The sequence below is a fragment of the Microcaecilia unicolor genome, chromosome 11, assembly GCF_901765095.1.
Source record: "Microcaecilia unicolor chromosome 11, aMicUni1.1, whole genome shotgun sequence".
NCBI classification, from domain to species: domain Eukaryota; kingdom Metazoa; phylum Chordata; class Amphibia; order Gymnophiona; family Siphonopidae; genus Microcaecilia; species Microcaecilia unicolor.
In genome coordinates, this window is record NC_044041.1 from 190,022,919 (window position 1) to 190,036,750 (window position 13,832).

A 13,832-nucleotide genomic window follows, 5' to 3' on the forward strand; every position below is an offset into this window, starting at 1 on the left:
ATTTGAGGATCCTTATTTTAGACTGTGAAAATGTCTTAGGAGGCTCTGGATGAATTTTGTAAATTAGTAGCATCAGGTAACGCCAGCAATTCTCATATCAGCTCAACACAGAACAAACTTCTTTAGACTTAAGACATTTCCATTGGGGTAATGTCTTCAGATGGGTTCATTTTGCATATATCGTGACAGGAATTAATCTTATTCTTGTGCTAGGGTATGTTGGAGATAATCTCAGTTTCTCAAATTTGTCCTAACGCTCATTTGAACACTTGCATTGTGTAAGAGGGCCTCCTTGGAAATTATTCTTAATGAGACCAGTGACGCTGTCTGTATACAACTGGATCAGTGTGTATATTTTTCTGCCACATTTTCCTAGTTGCCAGTTGCATTTGCTGTTGAGGATGTTCGCTTTCTCCACACATAAAACAGAATAATCACTTGGTACGGACATTTCTGTTAGTAGTCGCATTTCTGTGCTTTTGTCCTTTGTGTGGGAATAATGGGTATGGATTTTTATACTGGCCTGTTAGGTTTCCTTCTGCTTCATTTGGCTTCCTGCTGTATTAGAACTGGCCTCTGTTCACCTGTGGCATCATGAGCTTCATTCCAAACTACACAGGGTTTATTTTCACGTATTTTACACTCCCTTAGCCAGGAGAAACTGCAGCTCCTTCCAGAACTCGGCTAACATAGACCTTAAGTCTGGCCTCTAGATGTCACAATTGAGTTATGGTTGAAGCTCACCACTGCCTTCTTGACCCAGAAGCTATGAGCACTACTGCAGCATCCCAGCTGACCTGGAGAGAAGAAGCCTGACCTGAATTAAGCTCAGGTCTCCCAAATTTGTAACATGCAACACTACCGCTAAATCACCAGGCCAGGCCTTTGAGAGTGATTTTATCACGGCTGAATTTACCCATGCTGTTCCATTACCAGTGGATGGTGCTTTAGTTGTATGAAATTATCAACAGCCCTGTCCTTCATGCTTTGCAAGCCCTGAGAGAATGATTCATTGTGACAGTAGTACTACCTTAGGACCAGTGGTCTGCAGGACAGATTTATTGAATGGTGTCTCTCGTTTAGCGTCACTACTGGTTGTTATGCCTTGTTGTTAGTTAACATTCTTTATCTCTCTTTCATACAGTTTCGCCTCAGTGAATTTGGGACGCTGGAAATTATCACGGAAGTAGAAGCAGAAGCCATAAAATCTGTTGCCTTACCAACTGTAGCTACTACCACAAGCATTAGCACTGCTGGCCTTAATTCTCGTGCATCCACTCCTGCTGCTGCCAGTCCCGCCACCATCATCCCCAACACCACCGAGCCTGAAGGTAAACTGCCACCCTTAAAAGTGATGTCTGCTTCTTCTCTGTGCTGCTTAGCCATTGTGCTGATGCACCCTCATGGCTTAAATCACTATGGGGTCCTTTTACCAAGCTGCGGGGGGAAAAGGGCCCTGCGCTAGCTGCAGGGGCCTTTCTTCCCGTGCGCCAGGGCCCTTTTTACCGCAGTGGGTAAAAGACCCCACGCACACATGGCCATGCTGTGTACGGCCATGCGATGGGGAGCCCTTATTGCCACCCATTGAGGTGGGTAATAAGGGCTGCTGGGTTACCGCTGCGCAAGCCATTTCAAATCTAAATGGAATCCACCTGGTCCATTAGATTCTCTGTCCTTAGAGAACTGTTTAGTGAGTTTTCACTGTGAAAAACACCATATACATTTTCCCACAAACAGCAATTACAAAGAAGACTACAATTCTTGTGGAAGGGGGAACTGCGTTTAAAGATGTGCAAGACCTGTAATCTTGAGTCCTTGCTTAAACAGTTGTTTGAAGTCTCAGTGTTGTCCTTTTCATGCAGCAGTTTTTAGCGCGTATATCTTTAGAGCATACCAACTATTGGTCAAACTGGAAGTATTGGAGGATTCATTGAATCCTGCTCATGTGAAAACGAGCTTGGCTTATGTGGCTAATGCTCTTTATAATCTTATTCGTACGTCAGCAAGAGGCATAGCAATATAGTATTGCTGGAAGGCTTTTGTGGCTGAGGATTTGGTCTGCGGATTCTGTTTCAAAGACTCGCCTCAGTAGACTTCCTTTCAGAGGCAAATTGCTTTTTGGAGAAGATCTACAAAAACTAGTCAAGGACATGGGAGAGTCCAAACCTCAGAGATTTACCTGAGACGCGAGCCACTTTCTCATAGTAACATAGTAGATGACGGCAGAAAAAGACCTGCATGGTCAATCCAGTTTGCCCAACAAGACAACTCATATGTGCTACTTTTTGTGTATACCCTACTTTGATTTGTACCTGTGCTCTTCAGGGCACAGACCGTATAAGTCTGCCCAGCACTATCCCTGCCTCCCAACCACCAGTCCTGCCTCCTACCACCGGCTCTGGCACAATCTTCATCTAACAGGCCTAGATTTCAGGACCTGAAGAGATACAGACCAGGCTGCACTTGGACATTTCAACGTCTTTTGTTTTCAGTCTTGCTAAACTTCCTTTTGGAATGAGAGAGAAGGCAACCAGGGCTCTTGAGATGCAGGTGCCTCCCTCCCCCTCCCGATGTCCTGTGAGCCCATTCCTCACATATTCATCGGTGGCCAGCCAACTCGGTTTCTTGAGGAATGGGTCTGAATCACCTCTGACCAGTGGGTGTTGGAAGAGATAAAGCAAGGTCACAAGTTTCGAGTTCTCCTGTCTGCTTGTAGAAAAGCGTATGGTTTCCTGTGTTGCACTCCTGCCAAGATGGTGGCAGTTCAAGTCAAAATCTCATGGACCTTAGGGCAGTTATTCTGGTGCTCAAGTCTTGAATGGGTCATTGTAAGATATTCTTTTTACTTCACAATACCAAAGAAAGAAAATGCATTTCATCCCACTCTAGATCAAAAATGTAAATTGCACCTTGCGGGTTCCACATCTCAAAATGGAAGCTTTAAGATCAGTCATTGCTGTGGGAAACTTTCTAATTCTCAAGGAGGTTTATCTTTTATATTCCAATTTGACTGCCACATCAGAGATTCTTGAGGTTTTGCAATTCTAGAGCAGCATTTCCAAGCACCCAGAACTTCCTCCAAAGTAATGGTGGTGGTGCTGGTGGTAGTAGTAGTAGCAGCCTTCCTTTGCAAACAGAGAACCAGGATTCATCCATGTCTGGACAGCTGGTTAATTTGTGCTAGTACTTTTCAGGAGAGCAAAAAGGTAACAGTTCGGATGCTCAGACAGTTCATGTGCTCACGCTTTTACAGTTTCTAGGCTGGGTAGTGAATGTTACAAAGAGCAAGTTCTTCCCTCTGAATATTTGGGAATGAGGTTTGATACTAAGTTATGGAGTGTTTTCCTTCCCAAGCAGATGTGCATACTTCAGTCTCAGATTCAATTACTTCTGCAACAGAAAGTGCCTTAAGTGTGGGACTACATGCAGGTGCTGGGGTTGATAGTAGCATCCATAGACTTAGTCCCATGGCCTCAACCCATATGAGGCCATTAAGATCTATCTTCTCTCATAGTAGTCAGCACACTCCCAGAGCATGAAATGGTAGCTTTGGTCTAGCAATCTTCTTTTGGGAATGTGCCTATACTCTCTCAATTAGATAATGATGACAACGAATGCCAGTCTAATTTGGTTAGGGAGCCCACTGCCAAAATCAGGTGGCACAAAGGGCTTGGTCTCAGTGAACGGAATCTTGGTCCATCAGCTGTTTGGAGATCAGAGCACTTTGTCTAGCCCTTCAGGCCTTCAGTTCTCACCTGCAAGGAACATTGGTAAGAGAACTTTCCATCAATGCTTACATCAACAAATGGGGAAGAATCAAAAGTGCCAAGGAAGCAAGCTAGATGCCTTCATTGGATGGAGAGGCACTTATTAGCTCTCTTGGCAGCACAGATTGCAGGAACTCAGAATGTCTGGGTGGATTATGTCAGCAGCCACATTCTCAATTCAGGATTATATTGGCAGCCACATTCTGAATTCAGCAGAGTAGGAGCTATCTCCTCCTGTCTTGTTCTGATAGGATCCTACTGGGGGCAATCATTTTTAGATCTCATGGCAACAAAGCTCAATGCCAAAGTCCAGTGCTTTTTTGTTGTTGTGTATGTATGTGTGTAAAATATATATATATAGATAGATATAGATATATAAATAATATTTTTTTGGAGGGGGGTAATCATTTAATCTTTATTGAAGCTGAAAGGATAAAGGTCAATACTCCCTCCGCTGCTTCAGTCAGTAGAAAGAGTCTGGCCTTGGCCTCAGGAAGAGCTACATTGTGTTCCTACCACTTCTGATACTTGGGGGCTCATTTTCAAAGCACAAAGTTCTCTAGGTTACTGTGCAAGAAGTCTAAGTGCTTTGAAAATACGCCCCCAATGTCACGTAATTTAGAAAATAGCATCTCACCCATGCCATGAGAGTCTGATAACTTCAGATTAGTACAAAAACCTTAGTTTGCGGGCTTGGTTTGTAACAAGGTTGATCAACCATTCCACCTTCCCGATAAAGAAGGCCTATCTGCTGGGGAGAGGAGGGGGGGGGCTTATAATCATGGAGGATCCAGCTTTCTTATGGCTTGGCTCGTAAGCAGTTATGCTTGAAACGCCATGAATATTCAGAGGAAAAGATATCCACTCTGCTTCAGGTGCAGAACTGTTCCACTTCTACATGTATGCTAGAGTCTTTGAATTATGGTATGCTTAGAGAGTATGTTCTCTCTTTGCTTCATCTATCGCTCACATTTTAGTATTTCTTCAAGAAGGTCTACAAAAAGGTTTATCTTTGTCTTGGTTTTGAGGATGTCTGGAGAGGTGTTCTATAGCAGCTCACTAAACACTTTTTGTTTTCTCTAGGGGTTAAGTCTTATTTGTTCTCTGATTTGTGCTTCTTTTCCAAAATGGAGTCTGAGTTTGGTGCTAAAGGCATTGGTAGGTCCACCTTTTGAACCTCTGTAGAGAGCAACTTTAAAAAGATCTCACTCTGAAGAAAGTGTTCCTCTTGGCTATTTCTGAACTGCAGGCTTTATCTTGTTGACATCCCTTCCTCCAATTTACAGAGGTGAGGGTATCTATCAGAACAGTTCCTTCTTTTCTTCCAAAAAGGTGATTTCTGAATTTTGTGTAAATCGGACGCACATTCTTACCTTCTTCTGCAGAGAAGAACATGGAGAGAAATTTAAATCTTTACATTTATTAGATGTTCAAAGAGTACGTTTGAGACAGATGTGACAAATGAATTTTTAAAATCAGATAGGTGGTTCATTCTTTTTGGGGGACAAAGGAACGGTCAAGCAGCTTCTAAAACAGGGGTTCTTTACCTTTTTTTGTTCCCACACCCCTTGAACTGATCAGTGAAACCCTTGCACCCCTTCCTAAACCATGTGTCCACTACTGACTAGTTAGTTCTAACTGTTAACATGTCACTAAAATTACAGTAGTTCAGTTGTACTATCAATAACTATCCTAATAATTGTCTTCACGCTATGTAGAAAGTTTTCAATAAATTGCCTCGGATTTCAAAACCCTTCTCTGCACCCTGTTTGACCTCCAGTGGGCACTACTGGTTAAGAACCCCTGTTCTAAAACTACTATTGTGCATCGTCTAGTAGAAATTATTTCATCCAACTATATCTTAGTGAAGAAGCAGCCCCCTAATGCTTTGAGGGCACATTCTGCCAGATGTGTAGTGACCTGTGGGAGGAATTGAGAGCAGCATCTCCAGTAGACATCTGCAAAGCAGCAACATGGTCTTTGCTTCATACTTTAGCAAGGCATTATCAACGATGTAGGAGCTTGAATAGAAGTAGCTTTTAGAGCTGAAGTGATAGAGGCATGGATTTCAAGGTTCCACTCAAAGAACTACTTTGCTACATCCCACAGGTTCTAGACTGGTCTTTTATGGATGCTATGGAAGTAGAAATTAAGTTTTACCTGTTAATTTCTTTTCCTTTAATCCAACCAAACCAGTCCAGAATCCCACCCTAAGATATGATGATACATCCGCTCTAGCATAATTGTTCTATTTCTTCTTTTATTTCTGTTTCCAAGAGAGAACTTTATTCTCCTGTTCAGTATTTTCAGTTGCTTCATTTTTCAAATTTTTTAAAAATAAAATGACTTATTTTGACAAGTAAAAAGTTGAAAACATGGACTCCACTGCTTTGTCATTCAAAATACTGAAGAGCAAAGGCTGCACGGTGCTGCTCTTCTCTGTCAACATAACCAGTGGGTTCTGGATTGATCTGGTTGGATTAAAGGAAGGAAAATTTAGCAGGTAAGATCTAATTTCTCCTTGAGTTATATATAATAAAAAATATATAAAGCAAGTATCAAAACAATTTTTTTGGATATCAATCCAGTCCTGTAAGGGCAATTCTATAGCTGGGTGCCCATAAGTAAGCACCCACAGGATGCCTGGTAGAAAGCCTGTTCTATAAAGGATTGTAGACATTAACTTTTCTTTATAGAATACTAGTGCAACTGAACATGTGTGCCTTTTAAGTTAGGTGTGAGCACTTATGCCTGTGATAGAGCGTCTGTTCACCTAAGTGCTGGAGATACTTGTGTAACTTACAGTTTTCTGTAAATTATGTGCGTAAGTATGAGTCCTGTTCATGCTTCACCCAGACTCCACCTATGTGTACACCTCACCTGTAAAATATGTGTTATGTAAGATATATACATATTTACAGAATAGTACTTAGGTGGAATTTTGGCTTGTGTGTGTATATTATTCTAATGACATACCAGTACATGTGTAATTCGTGCGTAATGCGGTGAGCACATACTTTATAGAATTGCTCTGGTAAAGTCTCAAAAGAAGGAATTTCTCATCGGATAGTTTACACGTCTACTCATCCTTGTGGTGCCTATATTATCAGTTAAAAATAAAAAAGCAAGCAATGTGGTAGTAATTTTGTTTTAGGAGAACTTAATCTTATAAAAACATTTATGTAAATATTTTTTAAATTTTTAATTGAAAATTGTACTTGATTGGTTTTGAGTATTTTAGGAATGTATTTACTGATTTTATTAACTTTATGTAGTAATCACACGGTTTGGTCTCGCTGTTCTTTTCCTATATATAGCTAGGGTTCTGATAGGACTGTATTAAACCAGCAGGGCTGCCTGTTCGATCCCCACCAAGTAAATGTCTTTCCTTGAATAATTCCTCCCATTTCTTCTGCAGTGCCCAGGGGCAGCATGTCTGATTCTAATTCAGGGGACAAAGCTTGTGCAAACTGTGGACACACTGGGAAGATGAACAGCTTGGAGAATGGCAGGTTCTGCAGCAGGACCTGCTCACAACAGCACAGAGATAGGTGCATATCCTTATTCTGTTATTTCTGGTTCTTCTTTTAATGTTGTGGATTAAATATTCTCTGTAAATGCTTTGAATGGTTAAACACATGTATTTTAGAAATATAAATGCCTAAAATATCAACAGGTTAAAACGAGCATATAAGTTATAACATTAATGCACTGGCACATAAACGTTTATGTTATGAAATAGGAACATTTTGTTTTTTAATTTATCTATTGAGTTATAACAATAATTCACAAGTATCACATTTGCTTAAGAAACACAGAGTTATACAAAACGTGTGGAAATAAAGTCAACAAAGAGAAGAACAATCCAAACCCCTTCTTAGACCACAGTAGTAGAGGAGGAGTGTAACTGAAATACTTAGGAGATATATATAGGAATCAAGACTACTACTATTTAACATTTCTAAAGCGCTACTAGGGTTACGCAGCGCTGTACATTTTAACATAGAAGGACAGTCCCTGCTCAAAGAGCTTACAATCTAAAGGACAAGTGTACAGTCAATCAAGAAGGGGCAGTCAAATTGGGGCAGTCTAGATTTCCTGAAAGGTATAAAGGTTAGGTGCCGAAGGCAACATTGAAGAGGTGGGCTTTGAGCAAGGATTTGAAGATGGGTAGGGAGGGGGCTTGGCATAGGGGCTCAGGGAGTTGATTCCACGCATAAGGTGAGGCGACTAAGCAAAGGCCCTAAATTGAGCTACATACACACCTGTCTAAATGCCACCAGACTGTACATTACCACTGGTGATCTTTTTTAACATCTAGAAAGGCGCTCAGGTGTTGAGGTTCCCAAAAAACATACTTCACTCCCAAATAGCGAAACATTTACAAGGGTACGCTAAAAGAAATGAGGTTCCTAACGGTCAGGTCTCTGTTCTCATTACCAGAAATAACTTTCTCCTATCTTGAGTAGACTTTACCACATCAGGGTAGACCCAAACTTTCTGTCCACAGAACAAAGCCTGTGAGTTGCAAAAATATAACCATAATACAGCATTTAGATCTTTGTTCAAAAACAAAAGATGCCAACAGTGTCCCTCGATCAGTCACCTCCAAAAGGGAAGACTCCAGAATAGCTGACAAATTGTTTAAATCCACACCTTCTTGTTGAGATTGATCTACAGTCACAGGAACGTCCCTCATTTGTCTTAAACAAACAGCAATATAGTAAACCTTATTCAAAGGTGGAATGGAAGAAGATGAATATTTCAATAACATGCTTTTTAACTTAACAATTTTTTTATTGACCAAAATCCGACAATACATTCTTACGCAATTTCAGCAAATCCAACGTGATAACATCAAACTTTCACCAGTGAAAGTCCATTAATACTTCCTCATCATCTAGCTTTCTCCCTGTTCGCTTCTCCCCCCCCCCCCCCCAAAAAAAAAAAAAAAAAAAATTAATTGCAATCTTATCCCGACCATATCGTGAATATCAACATGGTTGTAGAATTCTGAGATGTAGACCTGACCTTTGCATAGGAACATTTTATGTGCTAGAACAAAAACATTTTATGTTAGCCATTTTACATAGTAACATAGTAGATGACGGCAGAAAAAGACCTGCACGGTCCATCCAGTCTGCCTAACAAGATAACTCATATTTGCTGCTTTTTGTGTATACCCTACTTTGATTTGTACCTGTGCTCTTCAGGGCACAGACCGTATAAGTCTGCCCAGCACTATCCCCTCCTCCCAACCACCGGCTCCGGCACAGACCGCACAAGTCTGCCCAGCACCATCCCCGCCTCCCAACCACCAGTCCCGCTGCCCACCACCGGCCCTGGCACAGACCGTACAAGTCTGTCCAGCACTATCCCCGCCTCCCAACCACCAGCCTCGCCTCCCGATCCTGACTAAGCTCCTGAGGATCCATTCCTTCGGCACAGGATTCCTTTTAGAAACATAAACATTTATTTTTCCTGAAGTTCTCTCTGATTCTGCTTATCCCTTACCCGACGTCGATCTTTTTGGACATAGAGATGTATTCCCCTTCTGAAACAGGGAATACATTTATTTGATTATTTTTAGAGTCCAATCCAAAACACAACCCTTGCCATATGCAAGCTTTTTAGTGCCTTACTAGAATGTCCGTCATTTATACATCTTCTAAGCCAAACTCACAGGAACAGAAAAAGCAAAGCTCCAAGTTTTGTCTACATATAAAAATGATATTCTGGCTGTATATAAACGTCCATTTCTTCATGTAATTTAGAACAGGCTTTAGTTAGCAAATCCTGTTCTAAAATACTAGCAGAGCTTGAGACGTCCTGTCCTGAACATCTCGATTCCAATTTGTATATCCTTCCTAAAACGCCACTCTGTATGTATAGATTTGACACCAGCTGTAGGACTGAGCATGTTTTTAGCATCTCTTATTTCTATGCTTGTCTTTTGGGGCCAACAACTTGTAGAGAATCCAAAGAGAGCACCACAGAAGTACGAAGTCGTCTGGGCAGCCGGAGCTCTGGTGTTGGCATTGGTCAAGTCTTGGACACTGATCGACCGCAACGTCTAAGGAGAAAAAGGAAGCTACTGCTGGACTCTGATGCTGAAGAAGAATTACTAGAGGAGGATGAGGTATAGTAGCTGGGTTTGTGCCATGGTCTATTTTATTTATCTTGTGTTTAGAGGACAGGAAGAGCACAGACGGTCTTCCCCTCTGTCCTCACCTTTCCTCAAGTTCAGAAAATCACACAGCTGTCCTGTTTTGCTAAATGTATTTATTTATTAGGATTTAGCTAGCATCTTTTCAGTAATAGCTCAAGGTTCGTTGTATTATTGGCCCTTATTTAAAAAAAAAAAATAGGTTTTATTTGTTGTTTTTAAGCAAAGGGAAGTCATTCCTCCCCACAGCTTCACTTTTAACAAATCATTCAGAGAGTGAGAGATCGCCAAGAGTTCTGTTGGGCCCTTGGTTCAAATTAAAATATAGCAAAAAGGAGGAGTGGCTACAAGAAGTGGGAAGCCTATGGCTTCACACTAATTGCGGACAGAGGGAAGCCTATGGCTTCACACTAATTGCGGCCAGAGGGCGTGGTCTTAGCTTGCTAGTGTTGATTTTCAGTGCTAGCCGGCTAAGTTAAGTTGATTTTTCAGCTGAACATGTAGCCAGCTAGATTGAAATTGCAAATCAGCCTAACCTGGGTGTTGTAGCCTTTTTTTTTTTTTTTTTTTAACTGGACTTCTAGTTCGAAAAATCTATTTTATTATGTCCAGTGAAATCAGTATCTTAGGATAAGACCATTATGTATGGAAAAACATACTTTTCATGATTAATGCATACCTCACAAAATTATCCAAAATAAAAGTAATCTGGACTTAGATATTGTTGCATCTCTTTAAAATGTATTTTTTCAGTTCATAGAGTGCTTTAGAACTTTAAAAAGTAAATTATTTTAGCTTTATGCTTCTAAAGAGTTGTCATAGACATTTTGAGAAATTCTTGAATGACATCATCATTTATATGTTCACTTGATTATATGTCTTCTCAAAATACAAAGTTTGAGGCAAGATACAGCAACCCTCCTCTGTGTTCCCTATAACCCCACTCCATGATGATTGGATGGGGGGGGACGGGGAACAATAGCTTCATTGTACGAAGAGAAACCAGAAAAGTGAATAGTAAGGTTTGTCCAACAATGTGAGAATTGGATGTAATATTTGTGGACTTAGATTTTAGTGAAAAAGTTCCTTGTGCTGCCTTCTTCACGCTGCTGTGCATGCTAAGTTTATGTATAAAACAGTAGCAACATTCCCTCAAACTGCTATTTTCTTCTATAGGAGAAGAATAAAATTAGCAATTTCAAAGGGCGCAGAAACACAAAACAGCTTAAACCAAGTAAGTCAGATTTTCTTTGTGCAGAATTAACATTGCCAAATGCACATTAGAACTGCTCTGCAACACTTCCTTCTATTCCAGTACAGAGACCTCCACACACAGCTCTGGCAGTGTGCTTTATTTATATGTTGTTATTATTATTCGTATAAACTGCCTTTTCAGCCTAGTTATATTGCTCAAAATGGCATATAAAAAGTTTATAATACCCTGTTCATGATATACACACGCTAACAGCTTTGTGAAAACATCTCTGCACTAACCTATGGGACCTCTTGCTTTTGCGGTACTGAGACCTGCTGATGTGACAATCCAAAATTTAAAAGCATTAGGTGCTTCAGATTTTTGCTTAAAATTAACACATGTTCCTGTGTCCAGAATAATGCTGAAATGGAATAGAAAAAAGTTGAGACTCAAGAAGATGGAATGTGTGTAAACGGAATATTTTAAAAGCCGGTAGTTCTGGCCGTACTGACACACATATCCTAGAAACCAGATGTAGTCTTGATGGTGTACTAGGTGGGCGTATAATGCAAAACTCCGTTCTGTACTTGTTAAATGTCATTTGTTTTGTGTGTTCTGTCTTATTTGCTCAGTTGCACCTGCAAAGAAGAAGGTGTGGAATTGGATTACATATCTAGAAGAAGAGAAAATGTTGTCTGTGCCCCTGAGATTATTCCGAGAGGTTAGTGATCTTTTTAACCTTCAGCATTCCTTCTTCCCAAAGCAATAACTGTTTGCTGAAATGTGGAGACTTGACTGAGCATGTGCTCCCAATCTTGAGCATTCCTTCATATGCATATGTACAGTAACCTGATTGGCTGCAGAACTCTCTTCTTACCACTACTTACTACTACTTCTTATCATTTCTATAGTGCTGTACACTTTGAACATGAAGAGACAATTCCTGCTCGACAGAGCTTACAATCTAATTAGGACAGACAAACAGGACAAACGAGATAAGGGAATATTAAAGTGAGGATGATAAAATAAGGGTTCTGAACAAATGAATAAGGGTTAGGAGTTAAAAGCAGCATCAAAAAGGTGAGCTTTTAGCTTAGATTTGAAGACGGCCAGAGATGGAGCTTGACGTACCAGCTCAGGAAGTCTATTCCAGGCATATGGTGCAGCAAGATAAAAGGAATGGAGTCTGGAGTTAGCGGTGGAGAAGAAGGGTGCAGATAAGAGAGATTTACCCACTGAACGGAGTTCCCGGGGAGGAATGTAGGGAAAGATGAGAGTGGAGAGGTAGTGAGGAGCTGCAGAGTGAATGCACATAGGTCAGTAAGAGGAGTTTGAACTGTATGCGGAAATGGATAGGAAGCCAGTGAAGTGACATGAGGAGAGGGCTACTATAAGCATAACAACACTGGCGGAATATTAGTCGTGCAGCAGAATTTTGAACAGATTGAAGAGGAGAGAGATGGCTAAGTGGGAGACCTGTGAGAAGCAAGTTGCAATAGTCGTAAGCGAGAGGGGATGAGAGTTCTGGTAGTGTGCTCAGAAAGGAAAGGGCGAATTTTGGTGATATTATAGAGAAAGAAGCGACCGGTTTTAGCAGTCTTCTGAATATGTGCAGAGAGCGAGAAGGAGGAGTCGAAGATGACCCCAAGGTCACGAGCTGATGAGACAGGAAGGATGAGAGTGTTATCCACAGAAATAGAGAATGGGGGAGGAGGAGAGGTTGGTTTAGGGGGAAAGATAAGAAGCTCAGTCTTGGTCATGTTTAGTTTCAGATGGCGCTGAGACATCCAGGCAGCAATGTCAGCCTGGCAGGCTGATACTTTGGCCTGGATTTCAGCTGAGATTTCTGGTGCGGAGAGGTAGATCTGGGAGTCATCAGCGTAAAGATGATACTGAAAACCATGGGATGAGATCAGAGTACCAAGGGAAGAATTATAAATGGAGAAAAGAAGAGGTCCCACCACAGATCCCTGAGGTACAGCAGCTGATGATGATTAATTTAGTGCATGAATGGTGAAATCTGCCCAAGTCTGAAGTGTGTAGTTGGTATCTGTCATGAAATGCGTGCCTGGGGGTTACCCCGTGGCCACTTAGAGGGTCTATCCCTAGCACAGCTCAGGACCACCTGCACCTGCCACTTGTGCTGTACACTAGCACCCTCCTCCCACCAACTGGGTCACAACCACCGCTGGGCGAGTCTCCAACTTTCAAATTATCCCCAGCGATTTCTAGGTTACAGGGACCACACTCCCAGTGGTCCCACAGTTCCCAGAAAGCACTCGCAGACCCAACACACAAACCACCAGGATTCTTTATCAGTCCAGACAGGCAGAGTCAACAAACTAAACAGGTTTATTGTCACTGAAACAGTGAACAAAAAAAAGTGTAATCAGCAAACAATAACAGGTAACTGAATTATGGATCAATTATAACTCTAAGATAATTATGTGTTTGTACCTCATATTGGCTCTGGTGATTAGCCAAATCTTAAATTTGCTATAAAAATAAACAGAGAAGGTACTCCTAGGACTCCAAGCATGATGTTAATGCACTATGTTTTGGTTAAAGTTTAATTCTCCTTAAAAAAAAAAAAAAAAAAAAAAAAAAGAAAATCTGCAACAATGTCTATTCTTGAGAGTTGGTGAGAGAGATGCCAATGTTTCATTAAATGCCTTCCCCCCCCCCCCCCCCCCACACACACTTT

At 41.2% G+C, this 13,832-nt stretch overlaps 1 protein-coding gene across 4 annotated transcripts in view; it reads left to right on the forward strand.

Moving 5' to 3' along the window:
* Nucleotides 1–13,832, forward strand: part of L3MBTL3 (L3MBTL histone methyl-lysine binding protein 3) — a 91,909-nt gene that overhangs the window by 13,829 nt on the left and 64,248 nt on the right. For all 4 annotated transcript variants that reach the window (XM_030217869.1, XM_030217865.1, XM_030217868.1 and 1 more), the window contains 5 exons: nucleotides 1,145–1,331; nucleotides 7,186–7,318; nucleotides 9,741–9,906; nucleotides 11,110–11,167; nucleotides 11,761–11,849. In XM_030217869.1, the coding sequence (XP_030073729.1) occupies nucleotides 1,145–1,331; nucleotides 7,186–7,318; nucleotides 9,741–9,906; nucleotides 11,110–11,167; nucleotides 11,761–11,849 (633 nt within the window). The remainder of the gene's footprint in view (nucleotides 1–1,144; nucleotides 1,332–7,185; nucleotides 7,319–9,740; nucleotides 9,907–11,109; nucleotides 11,168–11,760; nucleotides 11,850–13,832) is intronic.